Source organism: Cupressus sempervirens, chromosome 7 (assembly GCF_028749045.1).
Source record: "Cupressus sempervirens isolate cs-2001-9-10 chromosome 7, ASM2874904v1, whole genome shotgun sequence".
Lineage (NCBI taxonomy): Eukaryota > Viridiplantae > Streptophyta > Pinopsida > Cupressales > Cupressaceae > Cupressus > Cupressus sempervirens.
Window position 1 is genome coordinate 632,721,234 of NC_143124.1, and position 16,175 is coordinate 632,737,408.

Below are 16,175 nucleotides of genomic sequence, written 5' to 3' on the forward strand. Positions count from 1 at the left end.
TTTTTTTCATAATTCATTAATCTCCATCTTAACCAAACAAACAATTTTATACTTTATTTTTCTACATTCTTTTAATATTTTCATAGTTTTATTTTCATTTAGGTTAAAAAGTTCACAACAATTACATTATGTAATTGATGTACATTAATTAGTCTAGTCTCCCTATATTGGATCTATATTGTAAATATTGTCATAAACATATGTCTAAATGTTATAATGTGTCTAAAGGATAATATGCATACATTTAAGTTTTGAGTGTGCAATCACATCTTATTGATCATGAATCAATCATGTCTCACTTATCATTATAAATCATGTCTCACTGATCATAGATCGATCACGTCTCACTTATCATGATTCCCTTAATTAATAATATTTTAAAAACCTAATATAAAGCTTAAGAAAAATAATACTTGCAAAGGGGGTTGCAAGGAGAGTTGATTTCACCATGGATAAAACTCCATAGTCAAGCATGCTCAAATTGGAGTACTAATGGGAATGGTGACCTCTCAAGAAGTCCCAATGCTTCATCTATGTGACCATCATCTAGATCCAATGAGTGTTAAGTATTCCATTCATTCTCATAAGAAAGAGGTTCATGTGAACTACTACTCATGATACATGGATCAATGAATTTGACCCAAAAACTACAAAGTTGAATCCTAATAACAAGGACACGTTGCGTCAAGTTCCTGCCGAGAGCTTTATTATTTTTGTGATTACAGAAGTTAAATACCATATAGTTGACAATAAGTTTTAGAGTTAAACCAATTTTCAGGACTACAAAATTGTAAATACCAGAGGTTTTTGACATTAAGATGATCCAAGAGAGCTGTTTAACATCAAAATTGCCAAAGCCTCTTCTAGAATTTTATTTCCAGCCAAACTAGAGATGTAGGCTATATAAGCTTTTCCAAATTCTTTGTTAATGGTAAGAAGATAAACTTCTAGAAGGCTGATAGGTTCTCTGCCTCTTTAGCCTATCAGGTTGTTTTGTGGTCGTTGTTGTATGTAGCCAGGAAGACTCGAACCATGGCTGCCAAAGAGACTAAGAGGCTCACCAAGGCTCCTACCAACAATAGGACTTGTTTGGCTACTCGTGGGGCGATTGTAGCATTGGTTTCTATGCTGAAATGTGAGGATTCAAAGGTTCACGAAGCTACCCTTTTGGCTTTGCTCAACTTTGTGGTAAAAAACTAACACAAAATGAAATGTCAAAAGAGAAATGGGCAACCCAAAATTGAGAGCCTATCGTCTGATAACAAACTACTTATACTCTTTCAAAGTGATCTAAGAAACAACATACGTTGTAGGAAGGAAATGTTTCTTTCTAAGACTTAGTTGAAATTATTTTTAAATCTATATTCTCAAAACAACATACCACAACATACCTTACGAACTGGAAAACTAATAATTGTACCACCTAGATAGAATTTCAAAATCTCTAAGAACAAAAAGAACATAACCTTGGTGAAATAGAGCCATGAGAAAATCTTACCAATTTCTCTCTGCACAACATGAAGAAGAGCATGTGAATTTGAAACCAATCACTCCTTTTTATAAATTGGCAGATGAGATAAATTCGAGGGTATTAATTGTTGCATGACCAAATACAAACATCTGCACAAGATACATTCCCCCTTATTAACTATGGTCAACTTGCAATAATCAAATAAGGAAATGCTTTCATAGTCCACAAGAAGATTTTACAAGATCTTGCCTAGTTTTGGTGTTAGAAGCCTAAGGAATGAAAATACATGTTAAAGTTGTTGAACCACAAACCCTCCACCTAACACAGATATATGCAATCTATGCAGTGTAACATCAAATGAACTATAATAGGAGCAAATTTTTATTATTAGATTTTGTCTGCACTCGTAGGTAACAAGTTAATGCAATCTAAATAATTAACTTTAGCTGTTACAAGTTATTCACTATTCACAAATCTTGAAGAGAAAATCGGAGCTCTACTATTCACCTTATGACCCAATGAACAATCGACATTTAATATTTTCCAATACAAATACAACCTAACCTAAAGAAAATACACTATAGAAAAGATTTGCATGTTTAAAATAAACCATTGTGGCTGGTCAAAAATAAATTGGAAATAGCAGCCAGCAAGATATTTGGAAACGACAGGAACTAATAATAATAATAACAACAACAACAACAATATCAGAAAAATATCTCCTACATATCAATTAGGACAAAAAAAAAAAAAATAGTTGGAAGGAAAAAACTTCAATCCAATTCTATCCGAAACACGGGACTTGGCCTTTAAGTCGAGGTCGGACTTTATGCTACGAATTTGCTAAAATTTAGTATTTTTTTTGACCACAAGGGACGAAATGATTGTAAAACTCCGTGAGAAAAGTCTCCAGTATAAAATGCCTACGATGGCGAAGCAATCTCAGCCGTCTGTAAAATTTACAGTAACGATATATATATAGACATGCACAATTTAAACTTCTTCTTCGGCTGTTAAAAACCCTCCGATAGAGGACAATAATTTTCATTCTTTTCTGTGAACCCTCAAACAAATTAACCATCGAATTTCTCTCTCATTGAATACCTTGATTATTTGTGGAAAAAATTTCTGTTTGGGTGGACAAATTCTGTGTTGTTGTCTGGATAAATCAAAGAGGTGCATGATTGTGGAACGATGTTGGAGTCCAACGAGATTGAGAATAACCATGCCGGACACAGGTAAGGTACTGCTTTTCCCCCTTTCGAACAAGTTGCTTTGCTTTCTGTTTTTTTTTTTCACTTTCCTGCCAAGCCGTTCTTGTTACACTTTTTCTTTCCCCATGTCTTTGTACCCTTCAAACGTCTCCATTTGTCACTTGTTTCGTCGCAGCGGCATAATAATCGCCCTTGAAGAGAAAGAGGAAGACGGAGGTCCAGGAGAGCACATTCGCACTCTCAGTGGTCAATCACACAGGCACTACAATTCTCTCTATTTTCTTAATATTTTTTCTTGCGCAACAAAACCCATATTTATCCAGCTATAGGACATTGCGTGTTCTTGGCAATCTCTATTTCTTTGAAGAAAAGTATTTATGGTGTAGGCAAAATGATCATGAATAATTTTTAAATCAAATCTTTTAATTCATTTATGGTGTAGGCAAAATGATTATGAATAAATTTTAAATCAAATCTTTTAATTCATACTCTATGATCTATCATTAAGATAGAGAGAGATTTCGTAAGATTGCAAATGATAGCTACTCTAGTGGAGCAAGATACGAACAAGAATCACCAGGGGAAAGTAAACAGGAAACAATTAGTAGCAGCTTCTAATTCGATAGTCTTGTTATTCTCAGTAGCTTCTCTCATTTGCCTCGTAAAACGATTTGCCTCTTCATCAAAAACCTAAGTATTCAGAATTCAAATTCCTTACTTTCTTTACAAGCAATGCTCTGCTGAAACATACTTGTTTACAGGCTTATGTTTTGTTGTCTGCACCATGTTTTTTTTTTTTTTACCTTGATACACTGTAGAAGCAGACATCCTAAAATTTTTGTGATATATAATGATATTTTTTTTCTCAGTAGGGTTCCTGACATTTTCTAAAATATATGAGTTATTTGTCCATAAATCTGACTGAGATTTTCTTCGATAGATCATGATATTATTGGTGATACATCGCCAGTGATATTCCAACTAATTAGGTTTTTTCTCACATTTAAGCATCAGAACTGTGTTTTTTTTGTCATTTTATTGGGAGCTTTAATAAACAGGTTATATAATGCAAAAGGTGTAAGTAGCCATTAAGCTTTCTAGATAACATTATTGAGTAGCAATTAGATCTGTTTGCCTACGTACAAGGACAATTGTTGTTTAAAAAAAAAGAAAAAAAAAGAACGTTGTAATCCACAGTTGTGAAGACAGCTGGTATAATGGAGCTTAAAGACCTTGTGTATAGGGATCATGACACTCATAATTTTGATTAGGCATTATCACTGTTGCTGTTGATAACAATGAACATAACTAGACAAAACTGTCAAATGATATGCTATTGTTTGATTTGCTGTTGCTGTTCATAATTTGTGAGCATAGAGTCGTTACTAGACAAAACTGTCAAATGATATGCTATTGTTTGATTTGTCACTGTTATTGCATTATGGTTGTTTTCTGTCAATTTACTTCTTGTGATTTCTACATACAATGGATATTGTTGTCATGACAAATCTATTAACATGGTTACTGAGGTAATTGTTTTGGAAGTTTCATTGTTACATATGAGCTGTTAATAATATCACACCACTTGAGATTGTTTTCAACTTTTCATCATTACAATCTTTTGACATAACTATTCTTCAACGGTTGGTAATCTTCTTAGGATCACTGCTTAGTAGATTTCTGTTATTGTTGTGATTTTTAATTTTTTATGAATCTTGAACAGTGCAGTGCACAATTATATAATTGTTATGGAATGTCCCTTTTTTGAAATAGGCTTTAATAATAAATAAACATTAATTTTATAGTGATAGCACAAAAGATTTTTTTTTGATAGTTTAATGAATGGTCAGAAGGCATGAAATGAAAAATTGTGGATTGCTCAAAGATGCAATATAAAAGGAAGAGGTTATGGAGCGTGGAAGAAAAAAAGCAACGTGTGAATATGGAAGGATTAATGAAAGAAGAAAGGAATGGGAAGTAAATACAGAAGTGACTCTTTTAAAGGACAGAAATTATGAAGGGTTATACTATTATAAGGGTGGTAGTTGTGAAAAGCTTATGATTCTTTTGAAAGGGCAGACATGATGAAGAGTTGTGAACTCTCCTTTACATTGGAAGATATAAAGGAAAGAAAGTTTCTTTCGAGTAAGGGAGATCAATTTAGGAAATAATTTATTGTTCTCAAAAGACAACAATGGAGGGTTGTGACTTCAATGAAGTAAAAGGAGAAATCATTCCAAGCATTCAAGGATCACTTATCTTTAATTCACCAAAGCAATCATCATTTATCAGATCAAGCAAACAATATTAAACGTCTCCATTAAATCAGCATTCATTCAATTATCATTCAGAAATATGCCAAACCAACTTTCACTACATCATCACTCAACAATCATTCAATTGGCAATCACTTAATCATCACGCACAAATATTTCATATCATACAATCAAAGGAATTTATTCAATTGATGAATCAAAAGTCAATCATTCAACAATGATTGAAGTCTCATTTGAATAGAACTCAGAAAAAGTACAACAATCTAAAATATTAAGGAAAGTGATTGGTATGCAATATTATTGTATTTACTTTTTATTTATTTATAAATCTTTTGGGAAGTTGTAGCAGTACTGATCTTCCCTCATCTGGTATCCCATGTTAGTTTGCTTGTGGGCCAAGGGGTCAAATGACTTGAAGCCCCATTCCATGCCCTTAGGCTTGATTGAGGAAAATAGTACCTAGACATCCTAACAAGAATAATAAGATTAGTTGTTATTCATATGATTTTCCTACAAGCAATCATATCTGGGATTATAGAGGGAATGGGGTAGGGAGATGTATCAGTACTGGTTCCCTCAATTAAGTAGCTCACCCCAAGTTGGTTTTCTTGTGGGTCAAGGGGTTGAATAGAATTGGATGGTTGTCCTATTCTCTTGTGCTTAGTTGTGGGGTATAGTCTTTGGGCATCCTACTATGCTTTCCCATCAAATCCTTAATATGTATGAATATGTGCTAAATCCAATGCATTTAAGATACCTTGTTTTGAACTAGGACTACTTAGTATTTATGATTATAATGCTTGATGTTAACTATGTTGAAAAAATTGAGTTAATTGGGGGGGGGTTGTTACAAGATTCAAGAATTGGCAGATTAACGGATTTCCAGATGATTGATTGATTAACAGAGGAACAAATGTGTTCCTTATAAAGAATTACAAGGACGTTGTTTCTAAAAGAAACAACGTAGACTGAAGGCGGAATTAGAAACAAAACTAGAGACAGGATAAGAAACATTCCTATCTGGACTAAAGACAAAAGAGACAGGATAGGAAACATTCCTATCTAGACTGAAAGATGGACTATAGACAAGTAGTTGACTATTATAGAAAGTATAAGATATTATCTTAATACCCTCCCTTAATGGTCAACGTACGGATGTCGGAACATTTTGTGATAACTGAGACCCTCCCTGGATCTACAGAATGCTGAAACCAAGAAGCTTTGCCAGAAGAGTGCTATGACTCAAAACAAATTGCAATTACAAAACTTCGTTTTTGTGGAAAAAAGGGTAAAACCTAGAATCTCACGCAACCTTGCGTATTACAGACAACATGAAATGATTTTTGAGGAGAAAATCAACAAACCCATGAAAAACAGAAACAGATTCAGAAGGCGAAAAATGCAGCTTCGCCTTGATTAGGAAGCTCGACAACTTGTGTTGTTGGTTGGGAAGCATTTTGCCTTGCTTGCGCAGCCAAACGTTTCCGACACTCGAACTTCATATGGCCAAACTTGTGACAGTAATTACACTGTACATTTTGCTTTGTAGAGCCATCCAGGGATTGAGCAAAAGGTTGATGCTGGAAAAGCTGAGAAGACTGATGGTTGCCGATGTTTTGTTGAAAGGATTTTGCAGCAAATGCCTGCTCTGAGGAGGCTGTAGAAGCACTGCTGCCAAATTGTTGTTTCCAATGATCCTGCTGCAGAAGTTTGGTGCATAATTCTGGAAACTTTAGATCAACATTAGTTGACGTAATGTTGAGTGTTTCTATGAAGTGCTCATAGGATGATGGTAGACTTTTCAGAGTGATGACTACCATATCCTCTTCCTCCATTTTCTGACCAATAGCTTCGAGCTGATCACGAATGTCCTTAATCTTTGTTAGATGCTCTTGTAAGGACATACGTTCATCCATCATAATGGAGAACAACTGATTCTTTAGAAAAAATTCCCGACTTTTGTTAGATGTTTCATGTAGCTCCTTCAAATATTTCCAGATTTCTGCAGCTGACTTGCCAAAAGGAATTTGTGGTAGCTGATCATCGATAACAGAGAGCTTAAGAAGCATAACAGCCTCTCGATTGCGATCATCAAACTTGTCCTGTTCTGCTTGGTCGGAGGTCGGACGAGTCTTTGTGCCTAGAACAAGCTCATCCAAATGACGATATTCGAAGATGGTTAACATGTGGTGCTTCCAATGATTATAATTGTGGCCATTGAATCGTAGATTGCCCTCCAACATCAGATTAGTCAAAGATGCCATTTGCACGAAGTTCGAGGCAATGTTGAGGCTGACCTAGAAAAAATACAAGTGCCCAGAAGAGTAGACGGAAAACCCAGAAGGAATCTGTAGTCGCAATGTAAATTTGCCGGCCTGAAAATTGAGGCACAGAAAACGAGGTACCCAGAAAATTTTGACGAAGACCCAGATGAGGTCTCGAAAAACCCATCAAGAATCTGCAAGCAAAAAAAAAATTCAGAGGTCAAAAACTAGGGTTTCGGGCAAAACCCAAGTCGGCGGCTTTGAAGGTTAGATTTGCAAAAAAAATGGCGGATTTGGTAAAAAAAATGCAGCGTTTGTAGTCGGATTTGCAAGATTTAATGACAGCTTCTGAGTTCCAACGCAGGTCGACCAAGATTAAGCCGTGATTTGTAGAGTTCGGCCCCCAAAATCGTGCGTTTTTAAAGACTTGAGAAAAACGACCTCCAGATTTGAAAGAACTCACGTCCAAGAATCAAGAACGCTAGTAGCTGAATACGCGGGTGGAAATGAAGACCATGGGAGCAAAAAAGGAAAACCGCGAGTTGCAGATAATCGTCCACGATTTCTACGCGTTTTGCAGATGAGGGGAGTTGCAGAAAAACGTGTTTGGAAGTCATGATTTTTAGGGCAGACTGGTCGAAATCTCAGACACAAAAATCTCAAACAAAAACCCTAGTTGAAATCTCAGGGTTTTTAGAAAGCAAGGATCACAAAATAATTTCGAAAATTGGCTTTGATACCATGTTACAAGATTCAAGAATTGGCAGATCAACGGATTTTCGGATGATTGATTGATTAACAGAGGGACAAATGTGTTCCTTATAAAGAATTACAAGGACGTTGTTTCTAAAAGAAACAACGTAGACTGAAGACGGAATTAGAAACAAAACTAGAGACAGGATAGGAAACATTCCTATCTGGACTGAAGACAAAAGAGACAAGATAGGAAACATTCCCATCTAGACTGAAAGATGGACTACAGACAAGTAGTTGATTATTATAGAAAGTATAAGATATTATCTTAATGGGGGGGGGGGGGGGGCGGGGGGGTTTGTGAATTAGTTTTTCCCACATCACTATTAAAACTTTTGAACTGCCAGCTCGTACTTAATAATCAACAATCACCACTTAAGATTTGTTGGTTATAACATAGTAAATAACCAATGTAACGATAAGCATGAAAGCACACAAAACACCAACACAATCAACACCAGGATTTACAGGGAAAACCCAAACTAGGAAAAACCACAAAGAAGCTAATTCTCATGAAATCAAAAACATCGGTTAAGGTGATTTTTTACAATAAGGCTAATTGCGTGAAATGCTCACTACAATATGAAAGCATTTTGTCAGTAGGCTTAACTGCCAGGATGGCCACACCCTAGAAATACACTCACTAATAATAGAATCAAAGTAGAGCATAGTTCTCTAGTCTTTGCAATTACAGTTTGTTGCTGTTTGTAACTCCCCAAGTTAGTTATTTGGGTAAGTTTGCACGTGCATCACATACACATGCTTCACATTTAGGACATATGTTTTCTCGCTTGCAACTACAACAATGGTATTGATACACTACTATCAACACCATGCCCTGGATACATAAGGCTTTCCTTTATTTATATTGGTATCGAAGCATAGATATGTTTGCTTCATAACAAAATGTGTGATCGTCCGATGTACTTAGTTGATTTTACAAATAATTCTAAGCATCGGACCTAAAATAAAAAACCTATATTACCACAACATTACATATGAAAATGGGTCTTACATAAGATATTGCATTGTTTATTTATATTACAACTACTGACAGTGCTGGAGAGCCACAACCAAGACCAACAGATGAAGATCCAAGAGACTTCAATACAACCGATGAAGTTAGAGACCACCACATGGTGTGGCCAAAGTACCAAGACAAAAACCAATGATTTGCACAAGTTCCCAGATATGAAAAGAATATCTGAGTGAACATATTGTAGCCACAACTATCATCAGCAAAAATGGAGTGTACCAGTAGAACCGAGTACGCACACAACAAGAACCAAGAACCAAGAGATATTTGCATTCAAGAACATTCCTGTATACACCCAAGACTTCTGCATGACTATCATTGCAAACATACCACAAAATACCAACTCCTCCAAAACCTGTCACCAAACAATTGATACTGCCAGAGTGCCAGTATGAATGTTTTGACAGTAATGACAATCAATGGCAGCCACAAGCCAAGTCTAACAATCCTCCCCCTTTGGCATTGATGGCAAAACTCCAAAAGCAAAAAGAAATTGAAGATCTTAGATAATAGACACTCCCCTTGAGTAGATGAATGACCTTTTTGTTTCAACCAAAACTTCTCCCCCTTTTTGCCATAATGGCAAAGGGTCCAAAAATAAATGAAAGAAATATTTTTACAGCAAAACATCAGTTTTTACTGCAAAAATCTTGTACCTGTTCTTATAAACTGGAAGCTCATTCTTCCATTTTGCAACAAATATGTCGATGCGAGCACACAAGCTGTTATATTGCACCAGCTTATCAAACAAACCAGTCGAATTAGAACGAAGGAATTCGTGCATAAAGCTTTTGACATTAGAGATCATGCCGACAACATGCTTCATTCTAACTTCAACCGTGTCCTTTACAAGCCAAAGGTCTTGATCAGGTCTTCTCTTTGCCTTTGCTGAGATAACAACTCAACATGGAGCTCTCTCACTCTTCTCCGCTGCTTGCCGTCTCTATCATTAAATATGTTATATGTTTTTCCAAGCTTATTGAGATCAACCTCAATCTTTTCATATTGACCCGTGAAGTTGTCCACTGCAGCAGGTTACTGAAGACAATACTAGTAGATAGTTGTAATTTCTTCCAGGCAAGTTCTTGGCTGACTCATCATCAAGGACAAATTTTGCATAACAAAATTACACTTTGTTTTAAGCCTATTCTCCACCAACAAGAAATGAAGACTGAACTGCAGCAAATTCTTCATGACTTCTACTAACAAATCACCAGGTAGCATACCAGATATGCCAGATACAACAATTCTTCTCTCAATTAGATGATTGATCAACAATTTCAACACATCAACAATTTCAACACACGGTTTCTGTAGGCTAAAAAGTTTTAGAGTCCACAGGCTCCCTACTCTGTCAAACTCACCATTATCCAACATGCTTATGATAACATCAGAATCAAATGTATTAGATCCTACCGTTGGAACACGAATCTTCTCTACTACTTCTATAGATGCCAAAATAGTTTCTTCCTCCTTTTCACTGAACCTCATCCTCTTAGATTCAGACAATGATGATAATCTCTAGACTCCTTTCTTTAGAAGAGGAACTACTATTAAGGTGTGTTACTTGTACATGACCAGTAACCATAGGACTAGCCCAAAGCTTATCCTGAAGAGATAGGAAATATGCGTTGCAGGCATCGATTTTATTCTCTAGCCCTTCGAGATATCTGTATATCTGCCTACTGATTGGAATGTCAATTCTCCAAACAGCACATTCTTTCCCAGACAAAGAACTTACGGAATAGAACACCAGGCATATAACCAATGAACCAAATCTGAATTTGTAACAATCTTCTTTTGACATTTTCACATACAACAGTAAGTTGTCTAACAACATCTTACATACATCCATTTTCGTATCCTCATTTATGTTTTACATGCCATATATACTGCTACAACGGAAGTAGAACCTTCATGGTTATGAAATTGAATCTTGTAAAACATGTAAGCCAAACACCTATTGGATTCTTGTTTGAGTGAATTGTACATGTATGTTGATCCCTTCCAATTTCTGTTAGGGTCTCCACCTCGTCGTAGCTCACAAACTTATTTGTAGGCACATCTGCTTTACCAATAACCCTGTGATCTCTCTGATCACTTCCTTTGTTATATGCAAGCGCTGTCCAAAAACAAAGTCTCTTGCCAAAACCTCTTCAATATGAACATGATGAATTCTGCATCGTCACACTCCAAGAATTTGCCCCAAATGTCAAGCCCTAGGTTCTTTACTTTCTCCACGCCTTCCTCTGGTAATCCGAATTCAAATTCTTTTACTCGTTTCTGCTCAAACTCATCCACACAAATATTTCTCTTTCCTTTCTTTGCACTCACACAAGTAGTAGACTTAGGAGCCATCAGAACTCTGTAAAGCTCTATTTGTTAAGTACGTGGCAAAGAATTCAAGAACACAACACCAAGCTACAGTGCCTAAACATTTGAAAAGACCTCCTTTTAAAACCACAACTGCTCATGATTGCAAAATCACGCTCAAATTGATTACCACTGACATAATCAGCACGATTTCTCTAACAATATTTTGCCATTATTAATGCATTAACTTTTTCCTGTCTGTAGCAAACTGTTTGTAACCAACACAACTTTGAGCAGCGGAGTTTTAAAAATTTGAAATGATTTATGCTCCCTGAGCCAAAGCACCGACCTCAGTTGTCAATTGAGCTAGTGTCAGAATCTGACACTACCAATTTCTCTTTGCATGCCACTTTCTTCCTCCATTCCTTCTTTGTTTTTGAATCATTGATTTCAACATTCAAAACATCCTTTTCAATGTTAGCGATACATTTTCATCGGCAAAATTTAGCATAGTGTCCTGTTTGCCCACATGTGAAACATTTCATATTTTTCTTTACCAATGAATGCTTTGATCTGTATTGACTGGCCTTATGTCTAAAATAATTGCACAATAACAAGTTTAATGAAATATATTAATAATTGCCTTCCCTTCCTGAGGATTCTCACTTTGATTTATCCAATCTTTTGCCTTATGATTGATATTATGATAGTTAAAGCATTGGGTCTTTTGAACTTTTCTCGTCTTATAATCAACAACCTTATGACCATAATTCTCGCACTTGTGACACCAGCCATTGAAAATAAAATAGTTCCGAGTTTTAGATTATCTTACTGGAGATTTTCTGAAAGATGTATGTCTTTAAGATCTCGATTTGCATTATTGTCTGTTACATTTTCTTTCCCTTTTTTAATCTGATCTGAGCATCTACCTTTTATTTCTCCTTTTTAGTCTGATCTTAGCATTCACTGATATGCTCCAATCACACTTTTACCTTGTCGTCCTTCTGCCATAATAGCAACTGATCCAAGATGGCACAATTCCCATAAGAGTTTTTCCAATTTACTTTCCAATTTTTCCTTTTGTTCAGAAACCTTTTTGATCATTTCCTTGAAATCATCTTCAGTTTGTTTCCATTCCTCCAAAGCCACATTTAGATCAGGACAAGCTAACTAGTCAGCAATTAGATTGTCCTTTACCTCAGTCTTTCCATCAATAGTTTTCTCATAATTTTCATCATTGGCTTCAATCTCCTTTGAAATTATAGGTTCCGGCTCTAGATCTTCAACAATGCTTTCTGGATTTTTTAAGTTTTTGTAATTCTTGCTCTATATCTATAATTTTTTCCTTGATACTCTGTTGGTGTTTTAAACTACCAAGTAACAAAATACCTGATACCAAAATAGTGAAGAACAATTTTAGACTAAGGATTAGCTACTTCCTATGCTCAGCTAATTGCTCTACAGATCTGGACCCAACTTCAACAAAATCATAAAAATCCTCTACTCTTTTGGCTTTGCAAAACCAAGGCGGGTGCACTTGAGGGACAAAAGATTTAAAACTTGATATGTCTTCTCACTTCGTTTATTCAATGACATTCTATTACAATACTCATCCCTATAGTAGATGTTTGGTCATAATTCTTTTTCAGATTTACATGTAATTCTGGGTAACAACAACTAACTAAAACACAGAGATTAAATGCAAACAAGTATTGACCAGCTATGATACTCTTCATACATTTAAAGTAAAATTGATTTTGATGTTAAGATTTTGCTTGATGCTTATCTATGATCTCTTCATATGCAAACTGAAATAATTGATTAGTGCCTTATCCATTGGGATTCAAAGTCTATCCAACTATTTTGATCTAATTGATTGCATTACAATCAATATTATTAGCAATCTTCCTCAAACTCATTCTTATGCAAATCTTTCTTACTCCCTGGAAATCCTATCATATCATTGAAGCATTTACTTAATTCATTGAATTAAAAGCAATAATGAAATGATATACAACCTATCATAGTTGCATTAAATTGAACAAGCTTTGCTCATACAACCTCAAGATAACCAATCAATAACAGTGGAGACAAGACTCAGAGAAAATAGATATAATGGTGATTCATCTTTGTATTAATTCTCTTTGAAAATTATATAACATTGGAATAATACTCAAAACAACTCGAGGCAAGACAGCATGATCCTAGAAAATTAATGTATTCTCAAATTTGCAGAGAAAATACATCACAAAATTGCATCAAGGAAATTGGACCGAACAAAACTAGCAAAACTAAAAATTGCACAATAGTTCAGACCACTTCTCTACCCTTGGAATCTCACTTATATAGCGTGAGATGCAACAAGCTTCAGGCTTAGAGAGTACTGACAGCTGTCCTTAAGACAGAAAGATATTTACAAAAGTTATTGTCATAAAAGACAAAAAATAATGCAACAAAATGGTTTACATCATGAATATTCTATTGTGGGACCACTTTTGTTGCATTCTTCGTTGAGGAGTTTGTGATTGGCTTAGTCATAATAATTAATCCTCAGAGCATGTGGCCATTGGACTTGCTTGTGGTGGACCCTGTTCTGATACTTGAAAACTGAGCTGAACTTGGGATTCTCCATTCATGTCATCTTGCACTGACAAATTGACAATCACACCTGATTTTCTTGTTGCCAAGTCATCAGTTTGGGGCTCTGTGCTTGTGATTGCAATTGGTTGTTTACCTTTGTCTTCTTCTGCTTTTACCAAGGCATCATACCTACAACTCATCTTGTTCCATTTCATCATCATTAGTTTCACCAAATTCTAACTACTTTGCATATACAAAATCTGCCATCCACTTGTCAAAAAGTGTGTCATCTGGCCAATTAAAACTAAAAATATCATGCTGTTTCTTCATAACATACTCTCCCAATTTATCTATTTCAATAAAATCTTCTCTTAAAGAATCATAAAATATTTGCACTTTTACAACTTCTTCTATTGTATTTGCCCACCATGCATGTCCCTTTTTATTCATGACTCTATTCATCCTAAGGCATAATAAGTCATCCAATTCTTGGGCCCATTCTTCTTTATCTTTTAATTTATCTTTTTTATCCAAGGCATGGGGGGAAGAGTCCAAAGTTTTACTCTTATACTTTGCAAGATAATTTATGATCCTCCTTTGTAATGCAATTCTTTTATCATCAAACTTGGAGAGATCATTAGTCAAGTCATAAGTCTTTTCTATTTACTTGCAAGACAGAGTGATAACTGAAAAACATAAAAGGGTGACCTCTTTATCCCTGTTATTCCATTTATTAACAATTGGCTTCAAGGCCTCCTCATTTTCTTTCAGCTCATTCCATATGTTTATTACCTTTGCCAATTATTCATAGAATGTAGGCCAACTAATTTTATCTACTAAATACATAATTATTTTCCTCAACTCATCCTTATATTGGATACCTAATTCCACATGCAACGCCCACAGTTTGCTCTTATCTTCTTCAAAATCCTCTGCAGTATAATACTGAGGTCTCTTTGGTGTGTCTGGAATTTCTATAAGAGGAGTGGATTTAAAAGGCTTCACTAGTGGACGAGCATAAGTAATTGTAGGCCTGCTAGACTATCCTTGGTGCCCCATCACCTTATTCTCAAGTTCTATTCTCTTTTGCACTTCTTTATTATAGGCTGCCAGAACTTGTTCATATTTTTCTTGTAGCTCTAATCTTTCTTTTTTCTCCTTGAACGCTGTGGCTAGGGTGAGGTTGGCAGTTCCAACATTTAGCTCTGTGACTTCTTTATTTGGAGTATCCTCTACCCTTTTTACAATTAAGTTTCCCATTAAGTTAGTATCATCAGGCTGGGATGAACTAGCTCTGGATCCTCTTCTCATAGACCAAATAACTAATGCAGCATGACTCTCACCGAATTTGGCACCGTTCAGCTCTTTTTTCACCTTTTCATCTGTATTCAACTTCTTGGTCACAGAGTTAAAAACCATTGCATCTGCAATGTCCCAATTTGGCAAGAGCAAAACCTCGAATGATCTTATCATTTTTCTCCCTTCTTCAGGGGTCAACTTCTTAAACTCTTGCATCATTTCCTCTTTTATTTGATGTTGTAGAGCTGCTTCTTCCATTTCTGGTTGCTCTGCCTTCTTCTTATTTCACCTCTCCTCAAATTGTTCAATGTTTGTTCTCCATGCAAACTGATAAAAGGCTCTAGATTTAACAAAACTGTCATCAGAAATAAATTCATGACTAGCTTGCTCTACAACAGGGTCCAATTCTCTTCCTCTGTAGTCAACAACAATTAGCACAAGGCTAGGCATGGGAGGCTCTTGAGGATTTCCTTCTTCCAATATAGAAACAGTAATAAAAACTCCCCCTTGGGATCCTAATTGCTCCATTTGCTCTTTAGCGAGCTTTTCATCTCCTACATGCAATGGGGATTGAGAGGGTGAATAATCTTCTGTTTGGGGCACATGTTTTTCTTCTACGTTCATCTCCTACATGCAATGGGGATTGAGAGGGTGAATGATCTTCTGTTTGGGGCACATGTTTTTCTTCTATCTTTTGTCTTTTGGTCTTTGGCTCTTCAGGCCTTTCTTCCAAGACAATACCAGCTGACCCAACTATTTGTTTACCTTTGTTAATTGCAAGCTCTTTAGTTTTAATGACATTATAGCTAGACCTCCTCTGAATAACCAGTTGCCCTAATCCCACTGCAAGAGTGAAAGATAATTTTTTCATGACCTCTCTGGCCTTGTCAGGGTAAGAATTAACAAAGAATGCCTTCTCATTCATTGCCTCCATGATCTCTAGAAAAGTGATCATCAATTTATTTATTT

At 35.7% G+C, this 16,175-nt stretch overlaps 1 protein-coding gene across 2 annotated transcripts in view; it reads left to right on the forward strand.

Moving 5' to 3' along the window:
• The first annotated feature begins 2,222 nt into the window (after positions 1-2,222).
• Positions 2,223-16,175, forward strand: part of LOC149548286 (putative protein phosphatase 2C 52) — a 57,145-nt gene continuing 43,192 nt past the window's right edge. Inside the window, exons 1-2 of one of the 2 annotated variants that reach the window (XM_089792346.1) lie at positions 2,223-2,709; positions 2,861-2,944. In XM_089792346.1, the coding sequence (XP_089648472.1) occupies positions 2,666-2,709; positions 2,861-2,944 (128 nt within the window). In that variant the 5' untranslated portion in view covers positions 2,223-2,665. Of the gene's footprint in view, positions 2,715-2,860; positions 2,945-16,175 lie in introns of both variants that reach the window. The other variant, XM_089792347.1, reaches the window with a different exon arrangement.